A 20,679-nucleotide genomic window follows, 5' to 3' on the forward strand; every position below is an offset into this window, starting at 1 on the left:
ATTATTGGGGGAAGGGTTGATATCTTCCCTGTGTCTTGCTGGATGTACAGTCTCTTTTGTGTGTAGTCTGATTCTACACTTTGGAGCTCTTGTCCAAATCTGTGCATCTGGCCACTTATTCCTTGTTCCTCTGTGTAGGAAGGAGGTGTGGAACTTTTCGGCGCCGAGAGAGAATCTTTTTTCGGTTTCGGTACCGACAGAATTTTTGTGGCTTTCGGCAGTGTGTCTCAGTGCCGATGTTTTTCGGTGCCAGCATCTTGTTTTTGCTTCTCGGAGCCGCTATCTTGGCTCCGAGGTTGCTCCATGGCGGTCCCTCGACCGGAGTCGGGTGTCTTCGCTATGGGTGTGCCCTTTTTCGGCGCCTTCGACGGGTCGCCGGTTTTATGGGTCGAGCCATGGCCTGTCGGCAGTGGCGTCCCCGGGGCTTTTGTTTTTTCGATGGTTTTTATTTTCGACGTCTTACTCACTGTTTGTTGTTCGACGTCGGAGTCTCCGGATTCTGAGTCCGGAACCGAGAAGGTTTCCTCTTCGTCGTCGAAACGTTGTTTTGTCGGCGTGGACGCCATTTGTAGACGCCTGGCTCTTCGGTCCCGGAGTGTTTTTCTGGACCGGAAGGCTCGACAGGCCTCACAGGTATCCTCCTTGTGCTCGGGGGACAAGCACAAGTTACAGACCAAGTGCTGATCTGTATAAGGATACTTACTGTGACATTTTGGGCAGAAACGGAACGGGGTCCGTTCCATCGGCTTCGATGTCGCACGCGGTCGGGCCGACCAGGCCCCGATGGGGGATCGAAGCTACCCCAAAGTCTTCCGATGATCGGTGTCGATGTACCTAACTATCCCGATACCGAACGGAACAATACCGACGCTTTCTTCCGAGATTCTGACTAACTTTCCGAACCGAAACACGGAGCGAAAAGGAATACGTCCGAACCTGACAGCGGAAAAAAACAATCTAAGATGGAGTCGACGCCCATGCGCAATGGAGCCGAAGAGGGAGGAGTCCTTCGGTCCCGTGACCAAAAAAGACTTCTTCGAAGAAAAACAACTTGTAATACTCCGAGCCCAACACCAGGCAGCGGACTGTGCTAAACATGTGTATCTGCAGCAACATATGCCATCGAACAATATACACCTCCAACTACAAGTAGTATTCTTTGAAAGCCCCTTCAGACAAAGTAATACTACCAGAATATTTGAAATCCTCAGTCAATAAGACCAAAGTCCCACCCATCAGACTGCAGGGTCACTGAACGCTAACCTGAGATGCGAATGTACAACTACAATAACTTTGACAACTATGTAAAGGTCTCCCTCGTGCACCATAGAATTTTCGTATGGTGCCAACATTTACAGCAGTCTTCACCACTTTGAGGTTCATTTAATGCTTAAATGGGCAAATATAAACAAACAGTAATTGAGAGGACGGAGGGCCCCTAGCTGACAGCATCAGCAGCACAGAAGCCAGGAGAGTGGAGCAAGTGACCACCCCAAAGCTTCCAGTGTTCAGAGTATGCCTCACAGGCTCCTGTTCTATTTCACAGAAGGACCCAAGTACAGCAGCCAAACACAGAAGTTGGACATCGTGAGAAGCGAAAAGGTCAAGAAGCAGAACTCAGAATGGGAAATAGAAAACCCAGCCGAACAAGCCTTCCATCAAAGATACTTTATAGTGTGCAATACATTCATTTACTGCATAACCTATACAGCAGGGTCCTATGTTGCTTTTAATTGCCTAGATTCAGTGTACTTTGATTTGTGCCTTTGGCATTAAATCACTACTGCAGAGGTCCTTTGTAAAGTTAACATAACACATTGTGCTATTCGGAATCCTGGACCTGCCCACCACCGTAAACAGGTGTGGTAGTAACTGCTCACGAGCCCTTACTAGCAGGGTAGAGAAACTAGCAGTAGCAGTTTGAACTTGTACACCAAGTGCGATGAAACTCAGTTTTGATCACCGTTTCCTGTAGAATTTAAGCCAGTGGAAAGTGAAGGGCGATGCAAACTTCCAGGAATGGCGTCTAGGCAGGGTGAATGCTAAACCTGGTGTTGTAAACAGCTTGACTGAGTCAACGAAATGAAGGCATCTGCCAAACATTCCCAGTCAAGTGCTTACTCTACTAGGGGCTTCTACTGCAAGTTACTAGGAATCTGTTACCCGTCAGAGGCAGGCCTGATTTAAGAAACACCACAAAGCTGGATGCAGCAATCAAACAGCGCAGTTTCAACTCAACAACAAAAAGCAAGGCTTTTAAGACGGTCACCATCCCCCACAGAAAGGTGGTGAGGCAGAGCAACAAATGACACCACTGTTGCGGCCCGTACGCCTATCAGTCTGCATCTTGTTGAAGTACATTACCACAAAGCGGTAATGAGGTGCACTCCTAAGCTCCCCCTTAAAATACTTTGTAGCTGATATGGAACAAAGGCATCAAACAGAGTTCATTTGAAACTTATTTTAATGAGGCTTCAGAAAATTAAGCAATTTTTTGTAAAAACAATTTAAAAATTGAAACAAAAAATACAGGCTCCTTTTAGCACTTCCAATACAATTCGATAATATACCCATGTAAAGGGAAAAATTATTGACATTTGCACATACGCTTCGGGGTTGGTGTTTTTAAGAAAAAAATGAGCATTAAAAATAAAGATCTCTTTAGATATACCAATGAGGTTGTCCTTTCTTATGTATAAGCACCCAGGACTCTTTCCTGCCTTGGCACACTAAAGGAAGCTTATAAAATGAGTTTAAAATGTTTTCCACTGAAAAGCAATGAGGCACAATGATTTTGAGAAACGATTAAGTGTTCATCAATAAACAAAGTCGAACACTACCTACTGCGAACAGGCCAGATTCACACTAGAGGCCAGCCTGCTCTACAAGGTTTCACACAACCATGTTAAAGGTATTCAGGAGGACTACTCGGCGAGGCTCCAAGAATCTTTTTAAATTCGGCCATTGGAAGGATGATCTTGAGTCGAGAAGGACTGTAACTCGTGAGGTGAGCTGAGAACAAGAAGCAGGCAACATATTGTAAAGGCACTTGAGAAAACAGATCCTACAAGCATTCAGTCCTAATATGTCGAAGGTAGAATACCCCCGTGAGAGGGCTTTCAGTGCACCGCTATCTAGCAGAATTCACTCAGTGAGGCGGAGCACAGGTCTGAATTGTGCACCATTGTCGAACAACATTCACTCTTGGTAAGGTGTCACACAGAGGTCTGCGTGGTGGATCATTGTCCAATAGCATTCACTCTTGGCAAGGTGTCACACAGCGGTCTGCATTGTACATCATTGTCCAATAGCATTCATTCCTATTAAAGTGCCAGGCAGAAAGCCCACAGTGCATGGGGTGTTGGCTGCACCATTATCCAACAGCATTCAATCCTAGTAAGGTGCAGGGCAGTGCAATGGCTGTAAGGTGCACCAGTAGCATTCACTATTAATAAGATGCAGGGCAGTGCGATGGGGGTAGAGTGCACCAGTATCATTCACTCCTAGTAAGGTGCAGGGCAGTGGTGTGGCTGTACGGTGCGCAGGACCATTCACTCCTAGTAAGGTGCAGGGCAGTGCGCTGGCTGTACGGTGCACCAGTATCATTCACTCCTATTATGGTGCAGGGCAGTGCGCTGACTGTATGGTGCACCAGTATCATTCACTCCTATTATGGTGCAGGGCAGTGCGCTTACTGTATGGTGCACCAGTATCATTCACTCCTAGTAAGGTGCAGGGTAGGACACTGTCTTTACGGTGCACTAATATCCAATGACATTCACTCCTAGTAAGGTGCAGGGCAGTGGTGTGGCTGTACGGTGCGCAGGACCATTCACTCCTAGTAAGGTGCAGGGCAGTGCGCTGGCTGTACGGTGCACCAGTATCATTCACTCCTATTATGGTGCAGGGCAGTGTGCTGACTGTATGGTGCACCAGTATCATTCATTCCTATTATGGTGCAGGGCAGTGCGCTGGCTGTATGGTGCACCAGTATCATTCACTCCTAAGTAAGGCGCAGGGCAGAAGGCCCAAGGTGCTGTGGCTGTACAATGCTCCAGTCTCCAATAAGGTTCACTTCTAGTAAGGGACAGTGCAGAAGGTCCGCAGTACGCTGACTGTACGGTGCACTAATATCCAATGGCATTCACTCCTAGTAAGGTGCACGGCAGACGGCTCACAGTGCGCTTGTCCGGTGGCTGAATATCAACGGCTTCAAGTAAAGCAGAAGGCCCTCAGTGTACAGGCTGTTCACCAGCATTCACTCTTGGCAATGCACTATCCATTAGCATTCAATCGTGGTGCAGTGTAAAGCCTAGTATACGGTGCACCAGTGCATAGCACTCTTCTACTAAGAAGCATGTTGTATGCTCAATCAACACCCATTCGCATTTACGTCTTGCAAGCTGTAGGGCAGAAAGCCACGAGCGTGCAGGTTCTCGGGTCCACAATAGCAGGACCACTTTTGGTCGGGCATATTTCAGGGTGCACTAAGGGTCAGTAGGTTTCACTTCTAGGAAGAAGAAGGCGGAAAGCCCCGACTATGGGGGTTGGGCACTGCACCAAGAGCATTCCCATCTAGTGTTGTGCAGGCAGGGCCTACAGCACTCTGGTCTAGTCTTGGTTTCAAGTGAGAGGCGAGCAGAAGGCCACAGCATGCATGTGCTACAAGGCACCAGGAGAATTTCCTAGTGATAAGGATTAGATCTGGGGCCACTGCACAGAGCACCAGCACCTTCTAGAAGGCAGGAAGCAGAAAGGCCGCACGGTGTTATCTGCAGCAGCGCAGGAACAGCATTCAGTCCTGGGTAAGGTATGGAGCAGAATGCCTACAACATGCGCATGGTGCGGTGCGTTAACATCCAATGGAATCGGTCAATGGAACAAGTTTGGCTGTTTGAGGAGCCTTCACCTTAATGCAACAGTAACTGAGACAGCTCCAGTCCCCCTCTCCCTTACAATCCAAACGTTATTACTTAAGAGACGTTTGGAGAAAAAAAAAAAGGGGGGGGTTGGGGGGGAGAGTCATCCAGTTACTTGAAGGATGACCAGAATTGCAAATTAAGAGCTTTAATACGCTTTAGGAGCTGCAGCCTGGGAACAAATGGATGAATGAGGTTTTTTCTTTTCACCAGAGTAGGACTGACAAGACACCCAAAGGCGGCAATGCATACACAAATATGGCTCCCTCAGTCCCTGCCAGAAGGGGCCCGCATACACTGATCAGGTCTTTGTCCAGCATGGGGGCTCTCTCAGATCACAACCACCAGAGGACTTGCATACTATGAAGGAGATTTCCCCCCCCCCCCCCCCCGTCCATGAAAAGCGCCCTACGTACACGGGCATAGCTGGGTCTCACATGAGGGTGCTGTGTACATGAAAAGCCCATGAGGGGGGCCTCCACACACATTTGGAAGAATGTAAAGGCTTCAACTAAATATATCTAAAGCCCCCCCCCACATTCACAATACCCAGATGATTATGCTTTCACTTACCATTAGTTGTAACTGTCTCTGTAGGATCCCCCTGAGTGCTCATAGCCTCCGCTCCTGCCACTGATACAAAAACAAAATACACAAGTTGTGTAATGAAAACAGACCACAAACATCAGCACATCAAAGCAACACACTTACATTACACTTATCGTCATACCCACTCCCACCCTCAGGCCCACACAAAGAATACAAATTCCATCCTATCTCCACCCCTACTTTCTCACTCTTCACAAACACCTACCACAAGCACCCCAACCCAGCAACTTTCATTCACTCACCTCTCCCCCATTGCACAATTTAGAGCCTTACATCATGATCCACATGCTCCTCCACCACCCCTAACCCATACTCCATCCACACTGAACGCAAACAAAATAAAAACATGCCACTCATAGCAATCTCGCATACCCTTGTCTATTACATAATAACACTACCCTACAAAAAACACTACACTCCTCATGGCTCTCTCAGCCACCAAGTCCATCACCCACACACACAGACCCAACAAAATGCCTCCTTAACCTGCTGGACGAGGAACACTATATTGAAAAGCAAGACTATTGTGAGCCTCAAACAGTTATCACAACTAGCAACACTCCTGCTTCAAGCTCACATTACACTACTTACACTTCTACTAAACAAAACAACATTACCACTAACACACCTTATCTAAACTGCCAGCTCATAAATGCTCGATCACTCTAAAAACACAAGCACCACATCTACGACCTGCTCACAGACACACAACCTGACTTACTATTCATTACAGAATCCTGGTTGGGAGATGACATGGCACCAGTGTTGCACGAAGCCCTTTCTCCGGGCTATCAAGCCATCACACAAAACCGTATAGGCAAGAGAGGAGGTGGACTAGCTATTACATTCAAACAGGCATTGAACCTCGGTAAAACAGACAACATCTCTATACAAGGTTGTGAAGCCCTCCTTACCAGATGCCACCCTACTCCAACTTCCTCCTGTAACTTTCTCCTCCATTACAGACCTCCACATTCCCAGATGCGTTTCTAGACACAGTCTCCACCCTTATTACACTATACTCCAACCTATGCATTCTTGGGGATCTAAACATTTGGTTTGACAAACCCAATATGCCCTATCCAAAAGCTATCACCACTGGCCTAGTCGCATTGAACCTACATCAGATTGTACACAATCCCACACACATCGCTGGTCACATCCTAGATGTCATTTTTGCTAAGCCTGAACTAGTTACTATTCATAGCATCACACCAATCACTTGGTCAGGCCACCATTTGTTAACTTTCCGACATACAACTCCACAAATCAACACACCCCACAACTACTTACATACACCTATCGACCATGGAGCTAACTCAATTTGGATGGCTTAGAAACACAACTAACAGCAAACACAGATCTAGATACAATTAATTCTGTGCCAAAACTTCGAGTGGCTACAGGAAGCTTTTGATATCCTAATACCACTCAAAAAAACTAAACACGACAAAAGAGAACCAACACCTTGGAGAAACAGAACTTAAAAAGACAAAGCAACAAATCAGAGTTGCAGCGGACCTGGCTCAAAACAAACAGTCAAGACAAACTGCAGCTACACAAACTTAACAGGATATACAAAATCAATCAAAAAAGCTAAAAAACAAAAACAAAAACAAAAAGTACTTGTTAGACAGAATTCAAAATGCTCAATCTACAACCAAGGAATTTTATAAAATTCTCAATGAATTTAGAAAACCTACATGCATGGAAGGAAATCATCCCACCACTCAAGATTTCACAAACAAATTGGCAACTCACTACATAACCAAGGCAGACACATTGGACTCCTATTTAAAAGAGAAGAAAACCATAAGCACCAACCCCTTTCCTAAAAACAAATATCCCAGGATGAATTTATGGATTTGGTCAAAGCAAGCAGACCTTCTGGTTGCCCTTCTGACCCTTGCCCACCACAAATCTTCAATAACATTCTTCTATCTACTTCTTTTGCCACACCTGTAAGAAGAATCATCAACAACTCTAACTTCAGGAACTTTTCCTGTAGACCTGAAAAAGGCATACATACGACTGTTAAAGAAAACAAACCTAGACCCGCAAGACCCCAACAACAACAGACCAATCACAAATGGACCTTTCCTGGGCAAATTGATAGAAAGAGCAGCATTCGCCCAGATGTCACAATTCATTGAAGACAATTCTATACTTTGACTTCCAAACTGGATTCGGCCCAGGATGAAGCACTGAATCGGCACTCATGGCCATCTGGGTCGATCTTAAAAACAGTCGACCGCAATGGAGTTGCTGCACTACTTCTCTTGGACCTCTCAGCTGCCTTTGATACGGTTGAACATGACACCCTAATTCAAAGACTCCACGAAGCCGGCATACAAGGGATTGCTCTTAACTGGATTACTTCCTATCTTCAAAAAAGATCTAATATCATCCACTCGCCCTTCTCGTCCGAACCCTACCTCACAAAAGCAGGGGTCCCCCAAGAATCAATCATCTCACCTTTGCTTTTCAACATCTACATGATATCTTTACCAGAACGGATCAATGATTTCCATCTCACATACTACAACTATGCGGATGACACTCAAATACTATTTAAATTAGAATGCCCCAAAAAACTTTGAAAACTCACAAATCTTCAGTTGCCTCAGAGCCGTTGATCAGTGGATGACCTGGAGACAAACTAAAGACCTCCAAAACAGAAATACTCATATGTGGTGACTGGAACAATTATGACCCTCTGTGCGTCTGGCTGACGATCTCGGACCACCTCCTCAATTAGCCAAGGAAGTTAAAAACCTTGGAATCACCATGGATTCCAAGTTAACTATGAATGCCCAAGTGGACAAATTAGCACAAACAAGCTTCATCACCTTGAAGGCTTCGACGCATCTTCCCCCACCTCTGATTTCCACACAAGGTGCAAGCTACTATCTCGCTTGTACTATCCAAACTGGATTATGCCAATGGCCTCTACCATGGATCATCTCAATCTATTATGAAAAAACTACAACGTATCCAGAATTCCGCAGCCAGGCTACTACTACATATAAAGCCACAAGCCCACATCTCCCGTGCCTTGAGAGCACTATACTGGTTACCCGTTGCCAGAAGAAGCACTTTCAAGCTGCTTTGTATCACCCACAAAGCTATACATGGAACAGTGCCGCTTTTTATCAGAAACAAAATAACCAAATACATCAAAGAAACCTCAGCTCAAGATTGGCACCCGCCTTAGACCACCATATTCAAACAACTATGGACTGCATATGCCTATGTTGATAAATATTTTTTTTCCAGATTATGTGTATATTTCTAGTTATGTATAGTTTCTTTAGAAAATATGTATCGCTACTATGTCATAACAATAAAATACACACACTTAAAATCTGTTTGACTAAGTATATGTTACCCATGGTTCTAATGTATTGTATGTGCGTGTGTATATATATATATATATATATACATATATATATATATATATATATATATACACACACACACACACACACACACACACACACGTGTGTGTTTCTGTGCTTGGCATGTTAGTGGGTCATTGCATGGCTCCTGGGTGGGTTGTTATATACTAGATATCTATGAATTCCTGCTCTCATCTTATCACACTTATCTACCCATCTCCATATGTCATGTCTCCATCAAACTATCCTCCACTCTGACTCATCCCAAATCCTTTCTAACACTTTCATCTCCTAAATAACTCTGCCTAAGCTCTTCCCTCTGAATCCACATCTAACTCACCAAACCACACTCTACTGTGACCTCCCACACAACCCTACTAAATTCTCCTGCATTTCTCACCCTGCTACTATGCTCTCCCTAACCATTCCACATACTCTTCCCTCCTCCATCCCCATTTACTCATCCCAAGCCTTTGGGTTGAGTAAATGAAGGATATACTCCCAATTAACACTTCTGGATTTCTTTCCTCCTCCACCCCTCCATTACTCCAGTCAATCTAACAAACGCTCATATCCGCGGCTCAAATTAACTCATAATACTAAAACTGTACTCAATATTTTCCCAATACTAATCCATCACTAATTCTTGTTGGGTTCCAGAGTAGCGTACTACTCACCAAAAATCGATTTGACGCCTCGTCAGGGGTAGTAAGCGCTATATAATGAAAATGTCACTTACCCAGTGTACATCTGTTCGTGGCATCAGTCGCTGTAGATTCGCATGTTTTGCAATAGCTCGCCATCTGGTGTTGGGCCGGAGTGTTACAAGTTGTTTTTCTTCGAAGAAGTCTTTCGAGTCACGGGACCGAGTGACTCCTCCTTTTGTCTCCATTGCGCATGGGCGTCGACTCCATCTTCGATTGTTTTTCCCCGCAGAGGGTGAGGTAGGAGTTGAATTGTAGTAATAGTGCCCATGCAATGGAGTGACTAAGTATGTACCTATTTAAGGTTGAGATGATACATATACAAATAGTTGAAGGTAACTTCCAAACTGCTACAGGCTCCCGGGGAGGCGGGTGGGCACATGCGAATCTACAGCGACTGATGCCACGAACAGATGTACACTGGGTAAGTGACATTTTCAGTTCGATGGAATCTGTCGCTGTAGATACGCATGTTTTACATAGACTAGTAAGCAGTTATCTCCCCAAAAGCGGTGGCTCAGCCTGTAGGAGTGGAAGTAGTTTGAAATAATGTTCTTAATACGGCTTGACCTACTGTGGCTTGTTGTGCAGATAACACATCTACACAGTAGTGCTTGGTGAATGTGTGAGGCGTAGACCATGTGGCTGCCTTACATATTTCTTGCATTGGGATGTTTCCTAGAAAGGCCATGGTAGCACCCTTCTTTCTGGTTGAGTGTGCCCTGGGTGTAATGGGCAGCTGTCATTTAGCTTTAAGGTAGCAGATTTGGATGCATTTAACTATCCATCTGGCTATACCTTGTTTTGATATTGGGTTTCCTGCATGAGGTTTTTGAAATGCAATAAATAGTTGTTTAGTCTTTCTGATGTTCTTTGTTCTGTCAATGTAATACATTAATGCTCTTTTGACATCTAATGTATGTAGTGCCCTTTCAGCTACGGTATCTGGCTGTGGAAAGAACACTGGAAGTTCCACTGTTTGATTTAGATGGAACGGTGAAATAACCTTTGGCAAAAATTTAGGATTAGTCCTTAGGACGACCTTATTCTTGTGTAGTTGTATAAAAGGTTCTTGTATTGTAAACGCCTGAATCTCGCTTACTCTTCTTAGGGAAGTAATGGCGATGAGAAATGCAACCTTCCAGGTTAGGAACTGTATTTCGCAGGAGTGCATGGGTTCAAAAGGTGGACCCATAAGTCTAGTTAGGACAACATTTAGGTTCCATGAAGGAACAGGTGGTGTTCTTGGTGGTATAATTCTCCTAAGGCCCTCCATGAATGCTTTAATGACTGGTATCTTATATAGGGAAGTTGAATAGGTAGTCTGCAGGTATGCAGATATTGCTGCAAGGTGTATTTTAATGGAAGAGAAAGCCAGGTTAGATTTTTGTAAGTGAAGCAAGTAGCCTACTACATGTTCTGGAGTTGTGTGTAAAGGTTGTATTTGATTAATATGGCAGTAGCAAACAAACCTCTTCCATTTACTTGCATAGCAGTGCCTGGTGGATGGCCTTCTGGCTTGCTTTATGACTTCCATACATTCTTGGGTAAGTTGTAAGTGCCCGAATTCTAGGATCTCAGGAGCCAGATTGCTAGATTCAGCGATGCTGGATCTGGGTGTCTGATCTTTTGGTTGTGTTGTGTCAACAGATCTGGCCTGTTGGGCAATTTGATGTAGGGTACTACTGATAGGTCTAGCAGCGTTGTGTACCAGGGTTGCCTTGCCCAAGTTGGTGCTATCAATAGGAGTTTGAGTTTGTTTTGACTGAGTTTGTTTACCAGGTAAGGAAGGAGAGGGAGAGGAGGAAAAGCGTAAGCAAATATCCCTGACCAGTTCATCCATAGGGCATTGCCTAGGGACTGTTTGTGTGGGTATCTGGATGCAAAGTTTTGGCATTTTGCGTTCTCCTTCGTCGCAAACAAGTCTATTTGAGGTGTTCCCCAGAGTTTGAAATAGTTGTTCAGAATTTGGGGGTGAATTTCCCATTCGTGGACCTGTTGGTGATCTCGAGAGAGGTTGTCTGCGAGTTGATTTTGGATCCCTGGTATAAATTGTGCTATTAGGCGAATTTGGTTGTGAATTGCCCAACGCCAAATTTTTTGTGCTAGCAGGCTTAACTGCGTGGAGTGTGTCCCCCCTTGCTTGTTTGGATAATACATTGTTGTCATGTTGTCTGTCTTGACGAGAATGTATTTGTGAACTATTATTGGTTGGAAAGCTTTTAGTGCTTGAAAAACTGCTAGTAGTTCTAGGTGATTTATATGCAGTTTTGTTTGATGTACGTTCCATTGTCCTTGTATGCTGTGTTGATCGAGGTGTGCTCCCCACCCTGTCATGGAAGCATCTGTTATTACGTATTGTGGCACTGGGTCTTGGAAAGGCCGCCCCTTGTTTAAATTTATGTTGTTGCACCACAGAAGCGAGAGGTAAGTTTGGCGGTCTATTAACACCAGATCTAGAAGATGACCCTGTGCTTTAGACCACTGTGATGCTAGGCACTGTTGTAAGGGCCTCATGTGCAGTCTTGCGTTTGGGACAATGGCTATGCATGAAGACATCATGCCTAGGAGTTGTAATATCATCTTTGCTTGTATCTTTTGTGTTGGATACATGTGTTGTATGATGGTGTTGAAATTTTGAATTCTTTGGGGACTTGGAGTGGCTACTCCTTTTGTTGTGTCTATTATGGCTCCTAGGTATTGTTGTACCTTGCACGGCAGAATGTTGGATTTCGTGAAGTTGACGGTGAACCCTAGTTTGAAGAGGGTTTGTATGATCTGATTTGTGTGATTTGAGCACTCTATTAACGAATGGGCCTTGATTAGCCAGTCGTCTAGGTATGGGAACACATGTATTTGCTGCCTTCTGGTGTGTGCAGCGACTACCGCTAGACATTTGGTAAAGACTCTTGGTGCGGTTGTTAATCCGAAAGGCAGTACCTTGAATTGGTAATGTATTCCTTTGAATACAAACCTTAGGTATTTCCTGTGCGATGGGTGTATTGGTATATGGAAATACGCGTCCTTGAGGTCTAAAGTTGACATGTAGTCGTGTAGTTTTAGCAATGGTAATACTTCTTGTAGTGTGACCATGTGAAAGTGGTCTGATTTGATGAATGTTCACTATTCTGAGGTCTAGGATTGGTCTCAGCGTTTTGTCCTTCTTTGGTATCAGAAAGTACAGTGAGTAAACTCCTGTGTTTATTTGTGTGTTTGGCACTAATTCGATTGCATTCTTTTGCAATAGTGCCTGCACTTCTATCTCCAGGAGATTGGAATGGTGTGTTGTCAAATTTTGTGCTTTTGGTGGTATGTTTGGAGGGAATTGTAGAAATTCTATGCAATAACCATGTTGGATAATTGCTAGAACCCAAGTGTCTGTAGTGATTTCCTCCCATTCTTTGTAATAATGACTTATTCTTCCCCCCACTGGTGTTGTGTGGAGGGGGTGAGTGACATGTGAGTCACTGCTTAGTAGTAGGGGTTTTGGGGCTTTGAAATTTTCCTCTATTCCTAGGGAATTGCCCTCCTCTATATTGTCCCCGAAAACCTCCTCTGTACTGTCCCTGGTAACTGGACGGTGTTGCCTGTGAGGTGCTGGCTTGTGTGCTTTGACCCCGAAACCCCCCTCTAAAGGGTGTTTTACGGAATGTGCTGTAATTCCCTCTGCTCTGCGGGGAGTAGAGGGCGCCCATGGCTTTAGCAGTGTCCGTGTCTTTTTTGAGTTTCTCAATCGCTGTGTCCACTTCTGGACCGAACAGTTCTTTTTCGTTAAAAGGCATATTGAGAACTGCTTGCTGAATCTCTGGTTTAAATCCAGACGTTCGGAGCCATGCATGCCTTCTGATAGTTACGGATGTATTAATTGTCCGTGCAGCTGTATCTGCAGCGTCATTGGAGGAGCGGATTTGGTTGTTGGAAATGGTCTGTCCTTCCTCAACCACTTGTTTTGCCCTATTTTGTAGGTCCTTGGGCAGATGGTCAATGAGATGTTGCATCTCATCCCAATGGGCTCTGTCATAGCGCGCAAGTAGTGCCTGGGAATTAGCGATGCGCCACTGGTTTGCAGCTTGTGCTGCGACTCTAACAGCTGCATCGAACTTGCGGCTTTCTTTATCTGGGGGTGGTGCATCTCCAGATGTGTGGGAGTTGGCCCTTTTCCTAGCTGCTCCTACAACGACAGTCTGGTGGCAGCTGTGTAGTGATGAAAGCCGGGTCTGTAGGAGGCGCCTTATACTTTTTTTCCACTCTTGGTGTGATTGCCCTACTTTTGACCGGCTCCTTAAAGATTTCTTTTGCGTGCCGGAGCATACCAGGGAGCATAGGCAGGCTTTGGTAGGAGCTGTGGGTGGAGGAGAGTGTTGAATAAAAAGTCATCCTCGACCTGTTCTGAGTGGAGGCTTACATTGTGAAATTGTGCTGCTCTAGCCACCACTTGAGAATACGCAGTGCTGTCCTCTGGTGGAGATGGCTTCGTAGGGTATGCCTCCGGACTGTTATCTGACACTGGGGCGTCGTATAAGTCCCATGCGTCTTGATCTTGGTCACCCTGGCTCATGGTGGTGTGAGCTGGGGAATGTGATGGAGTTTGTGCTGGTGAGACGTTAATTACAGGTGGAGGAGAGGGTGGTGGGGTAACTTTTTTCACCACTTTTGTTTGTGGTGTTTGTTCAGTTTGGAACTCCAATCTTCTCTTTCTTCTAATAGGGGGAAGGGTGCTTATTTTTCCTGTCCCCTGCTGTATGAAAATACGCTTTTGCGTATGGTCTACATCCATTGAGTGTAGTTCTTCCCCAAACCTATGCTTTTGCATTTGGGAGGTTAGCGAGTGCTCTTCTGTATAAGAGCCTGAAACTGGGTCGGTTGCAGTTTGTTTCGGCACCGAAACCCTGTCTGCATCTTTTTTCGGCTCCGAGGTGACTTTTTTCTTTTTCGGGGCCGAAACCTCTCGGCGTCGATCTTCTTCGGTGCCGCTGTCTCGGCGTCGAGCCGTGTCTACACTGGTATCTCGGTGTCGATGCTTGTCCCCAGCACTTGCTCGGTCCCGAGAAGGCTGCATGCCGGTGTCTCGACCGGAGTCGGACGATCTCGGCACTGTTTGGGCCTTTTTCGGTGCCGACGGTCGGTCACCGAATTTATGGGTCGAGCCATGGCCTGATGGCAGTGGCGTCCCCTGGGCCTTGTAAATCTTCTTTTGAGTGGTTTTCGACGTCCTACTCACGGTTTGTGTATCGTCGAATCCTTCGGAGTCCGATTCTTGGATCGAAAAGGATCCCTCCTCTTCTTGTTCCTCGAACTCCCGGTGGGCTGTCGGCGCGGACGCCATCTGAAGTCTTCTGGCTCGACGGTCTCGGAGAGTTTTTCGGGACCGGAACGCACGACAGGCCTCGCAGGTGTCTTCGCTGTGCTCAGGTGACAGGCACAGGTTGCAGACCAAGTGTTGGTCTGTATAGGGGTATTTATTGTGGCATTTGGGACAGAAACGGAACGGGGTCCGTTCCATCGGCGTTCTTCTGCACGCGGTCGGGCCGACCAGGCCCCGATGGGGGAATCGAAAAAATTACCCCGAAGGGCACCGGAGCTCTTCGATCTTAGACACGGTGTTGAATCTAACTACGCCGACCCCGAACGCAACAATACCGACGAAAATCTTCTGAAATTAGCTATTTTTCCATTCCGAAACTCGGAGCGACAGGAACACGTCCGAACCCGATGGCGGAAAAAAAACAATCGAAGATGGAGTCGACGCCCATGCGCAATGGAGACAAAAGGAGGAGTCACTCGGTCCTGTGACTCGAAAGACTTCTTCGAAGAAAAACAACTTGTAACACTCCGGCCCAACACCAGATGGCGAGCTATTGCAAAACATGCGTATCTACAGCGACAGATGCCATCGAACATACGATTACAATATCAGGCAGGCCACTCTCTCCAGCCCACCAACACGCAAGACCAGCCTCCAACAAGGACGGTCTACCATCAGCATCTACACTTAGGGCCCCAGAAAAGTATTTTTTCACATATGAAAAAATGTACATGGAGCAATCAACTAAGTGTACAGTGGGTAACAAATATATACTTTGTTGCATTACTCAGGTGACAGCACGTCAGGAAGGTAAAGACAGCACCTGGTACTAGATCGTTTGCTTTTTTTTTTTGTTTAAAGACCCGCAAAAACATTCAATATTTTTGGGAAATACCAATAATACGTGTATTTTGTTATTATTCAAACAAAAATACTTTGTGAGAATGATAGGTGTGACAGTATAAGTTATAGGAAGCTGTCCTATTGTGTGGTGAGCACCTATGGTGTTATTACCTTGTACCAGCTCCAGGTATCCCCTCTTAGTGAAGGGTAGGCAGTGTCTGGAAGCCAGGCTCTCTAGAGGTACCGGTGGATGAGCAGCCAAGGCTTATCTAGGAGACATGCAAAGCTGAGGCAATACCACTGTGCTCACACAGCACTTACACACATGAAAGAAAACTCAGTTGTCCAAACATAAAGGTAGTTTATTATAGTAACAAAGACCAAAATATTATATAGGCTAAAATCCGACTGGATGCAAGTAAAACACATTATTATATGTACATTACAAGTCAGGAATTAGCATAGGATGCAATAGAAAACAGCGAAAGCAGTAGAAAATACTGAAGGCCTGAGAGAGGGGAGGGGACACCAAACCACATACTAAGTGGAAGTCAGGCCACCACGCAAGAAAGTGGAATCAGTAGCGGGAGCTGGAGGAACTAGTAAACCCACAAAGTACCAGAGTGCCCCCCCCCCCCAGAGACCAGAAGAGAGGTACAAAGTACCTGGTTCTCCCACAAACCCACCAAAAGGACTTCAGAAGAGGATAATGCAAGACTCAGACAAGGCTGCAAGAAATCTAATAAAAATAATTTTTTTTAAAAAATCCTAAAGGTGGATCCTGGCAGGGGAAGACCTGGAAAAGAAGGGGACCAAGTCCAGTTCACGTTGGAGTGTCAGGAGCCACTACCCCACCCATCTGTGGATGTAGGACCAGGTAGATGATGGACGAAGACAGTCAGCAGTGTAGCAGCCAAAGAGATCCTGAAGTGATTCAGTCGACATCCCACACCGGAAGAACGACTGCAGTCAGTCAGTGGTGTGGAAAAACCACCAAGCCTTGGCATAGACAAATGTTGAAGGAGAAGTGTGAAGCTGGCGGGGACCAGCAAGCTCCAGGGGGACTCAACCCATAGAGGTGAGTCCCAGGTGACCCTCAGCCGTGAGGAGAGTCAAAGGAAGTGGTGGCAGTCTCCCCGCCCCCCCCCCCCAAGCCCTTCCCCAACCCCCTGGTGACCCACAGGCGGCAAGCGTAGGAGTCAGAGAGGCCCATGCAGCACACCTAGAAAGAAGTCCCACATAGCTGGAGAAGCATGCAGCGAGGTAAGCATTGCAGTGAAGAGTCTTGGTGGCTGGGGCTACATGGAGCCTGAAGATACCTTGGAGGAGATGCCAACAAGCTTTCCTAGCTGCAGAAGTTGCAGTGTACAGGGGTACTGCCCTGCATGGAGAGGCAAAGACTTACTGTCTCCCAAGTTGGACATCTGGTAGAGAGGACCAAGGGGACCACTCCAGACCACCAGCCGTGATGCAGGATCCACACAGCTCTGGAGGAGATCCACGCAGCCGGTGGTCATTGCAGTTGGTGCCTGCGGATGCAGGGGAGTGACTTCTTCACACCAAGGGAGATTACTTCTTGCTCTTGTGCAGGTTGAAGACTTGTCGCCCTCAGAGGATGCACAGTCGGGGAAATGTTGCAGTTGTTGGAAGGAGCTCGAGAAACAATGTTACAGAGCAGAGTTGTCGCTGTAGCCGCAGGTTGTAGGTTCCAGTGAAATCCAGTTGTGGTTCCAGTGGCCAGAAGTCGAACTAAACATTGCAGAGCAGTCCTGCTGGAATATTGCACGTTGAATCTGAGGACCCAACCAAGAGGGAGACCCTAAATAACCCTGGAGGGGGATTGGTCACCTAGCAAGGTGACCACCATCAAGAAGAGGCTGTGACGTCACCTGCATGACCTGGCCACTTAGATGCTCCCAGAGGCCTCTGCCCGCCTAGGATTCAAGATGGCAGAATTAAGGGACCCCCTTGAGGAGTTCTGGGCACCACCCCTGGGGTGGTGATGGACAGGGGAGTAGTTACACAGGGGAGTAGTTACCCCTGTTTCCAATGTCCAGTTTGAACTGGTGTGGACTGGTTTATGAAGGGCATTAAATGTGCCCTTCACAGCATACCAGTGGCTTTTTATTTGGGGGGGGGGGGGGGGGGGGGGGGGGCGCTAGCCCTTCCAAGCCATGTAACACCTATTTCCAAATGTAGAGATGTAGAGAGTGTTGCCTCCCTCTCCCAAAGGAAATCCTTTGCCCTGCCTTTCTGGGCTTGAGCTGGTAAAATAGCAGGAGGGCAGAAACCGGTCTGTAGGATGGCAGCACCATGGACTGCCCGGAAAAACCCTGCCAACTGGTAGGAGCAATGCTGGGGGTCCTCTAAGGAGCCCGAGTGCATGGAATCATGCAACCAATACTGGCAAACAGTATTGGGGTATGATTCCAACATGCTTGATACCAAACATGCCCAGGTTCAGGGTTACCATTATATAGCTGGACATAGATAGTGACCTATGTTTAGTACAAGTGTAAAATAGCCTCTGCTCATAGAGGAGTGCCCTCACACACACAGGTACCTGTACCCTGCCCTCTGGGCTAGCAGGGCCTACCATATGGTGACTTGCAACCTTTCACCTGGTCACTGTATCACCTTTTCATTCTGGCTGCAATGGCAGGCCTGCAGACACATTTTGCATTGGCTCCCATGGGTATAAGCTACTACATGCTGCAGGCCACGGGGAACCCCTGGTGCCCCAATGCCCTGGTTACCATATAGTAGGGACACCAGTATGGCAAATGGTGATTTGGGGGGGAAGGAGGTGGATGCAAGACCCAGAAACAAAATTTAGAGGGAGAGATCAGTCACTGGGGGTCTGGCTAGCAGAATCCCAGTGAACAGTCAAAACATACTGACATCAGACAAAAAGTGGGGGTAACCATGCCAAAAAGAGGGCACTTTCCTACATAAGTTTGATGGCTAGGCAGAGGTCGCTGTCGTGTGCGGGTACTGTGCAGCTTAGCATCTATGAAAGTATCTGAACAGTGTCCTTATTTTATAGCTGGTGTATTACAGGTTTCCAATTCATCTTCAGAGACTCAGATTGTCAAATACACACAGGGCACTGAAGCATGGGAACCACTTTATTTTTGCTTCATACCACTCAAGTGAAACTTCTCTCCAATCTACTCTGGTACAGCCTAAAAAAAACTCTTGATTGCCCTCGCCTTAGGTTCAGTCTGAAGGAAAAAAAAGACCCCTTAACGAGGTTACTCAAAAAGTCAAATGATTATTCCAACCTACATTGCCATTGTACAATCAATGTTGGTCCCACTGACACAACGGGTTCTAGTTACGATGATGACTGGCAGAAAGTGAGGAGATGGATCGAAACAGGACTGATATTTCTTTATGCTGACTGGAATAGGCTCAAAATCAATCAATACATATATACTCTATACACAAATGTCGGCAGGTTACAACTCACCGCATCTGGCCTCTGTTTCCTAATATATAGCCAAATGCAGACTTCTTAAGTGTGCACTCATTACCAACACCTGCAGCCAAGGTGCACTTCTCAACAAAAAGGAACTGCAAACAATTTAATTACCAACGGTGCACCACAAATAACAATATGAAAGTCCCATTTTTTCATGTGGACTTATTTGTGGCTTATCTTTATTCTCCTATCAAGAGAAGACACAAATAACTTCACATGAAAAAATGGGACTATCATATTGTTATTTGTGGTGCACTATTCCCAATTAATTTGTTTGTAGTACATAAATATATGTACTTGCAGTACCGCACGTTGAAAGTGTTTGAAACACAAACTCATGTCCATACTTAAGCTTGTGACAGACATCACTCAACCCAACATGCTGTACTATGTTTAGCCACGTGTGAATGTTGTCAGAATTGCTCACTGTTATTATCTTACAGCACAAATGTGAAGTGATTGTTTTCCAAGTGCACTGTTCCACGTACTACTTTCATTAAACATTTATGCTGTAAATACAAACATACAACATTAATAGTTTCCAAAAACACTGAAAATTTGTGGATTTCAAACTTCACATGATAACTGCATACAGAAGGGCGGCCGCCACTTACCGGGTGGTCATCACACATTCAAACAAAATAAACCATTTTGAGAAACTTACAGCAGACTCCTGACTGTTTCCTGGAGCGCCGAGTGGCTCTACCCTTTACTCTTCTTGTGTGTGGGACATTAGAATGCTTGCATTAACACCTAATGGCCTACCCCGAAACCGGTCCCAGGATGCTTGTTTCCGGTCCAGTGAGGGCCTGGCCTGGCAGCTCGGGCTTGACTGTTCCCGTGGGGAGCCGGGCCTAGACTGGTTTGTATATGGCTAGGTCCAGACTGGGGTGGCATGGTGAGCAAAATAACGATGGATTAAACCCAGATCTGTGACTGGGGGTGAGTGTTTGAAAAGTTCCAACACTCCATCCAGCATTTTATTTTGTGATGCGGCTTTGTTATTTCATTTGCTATGCATGCACCAGGATTCAATGCTGATGGAACAGCAAGGTGCCCCACCGTTACTAGGATAAAACTTTCAGCTATTTAATGGAATGGATTCAATTCTACATGGAAATTCAGGTCCAACACCCATACATGCATGAAACCTTCAGCTGTGCACTGAAATGGATTCAGTTCTCCTGTTACATTGAGGTGGACCACCATTGCTGGCATGAAAACCCTCGGCCGTGCACTGAAATGGATTCAGTTCTCCTGTTACATTGAGGTGGACCACTGGTGCTGGCATGAAAACCTTCAGCCGTGCACTGGAATGGATTCAATCGACACACAGATCTATTTTAAAAGTGGACAGTGCAAAAATCAACAGTTCATGGGGGAGATAAGTATGGTTAAGCTTCTGAGGTAAGTAAAG

The 20,679-nt window shown here is 46.0% G+C and overlaps 1 protein-coding gene across 2 annotated transcripts in view; it reads right to left on the reverse strand.

Moving 5' to 3' along the window:
• Positions 1-2,446: 2,446 nt before the first annotated feature.
• Positions 2,447-20,679, reverse strand: part of LOC138267777 (cold-inducible RNA-binding protein B-like) — a 31,928-nt gene continuing 13,695 nt past the window's right edge. For both annotated transcript variants that reach the window (XM_069216976.1, XM_069216977.1), the window contains exons 6-7: positions 5,493-5,552; positions 2,447-3,012 (exon numbers count right to left, since the gene is read on the reverse strand). In XM_069216976.1, coding sequence (XP_069073077.1) covers positions 5,495-5,552 — 58 coding nt within the window. In that variant the 3' untranslated portion in view covers positions 2,447-3,012; positions 5,493-5,494. The remainder of the gene's footprint in view (positions 3,013-5,492; positions 5,553-20,679) is intronic.

The sequence above is a fragment of the Pleurodeles waltl genome, chromosome 12, assembly GCF_031143425.1.
Source record: "Pleurodeles waltl isolate 20211129_DDA chromosome 12, aPleWal1.hap1.20221129, whole genome shotgun sequence".
NCBI lineage: Eukaryota > Metazoa > Chordata > Amphibia > Caudata > Salamandridae > Pleurodeles > Pleurodeles waltl.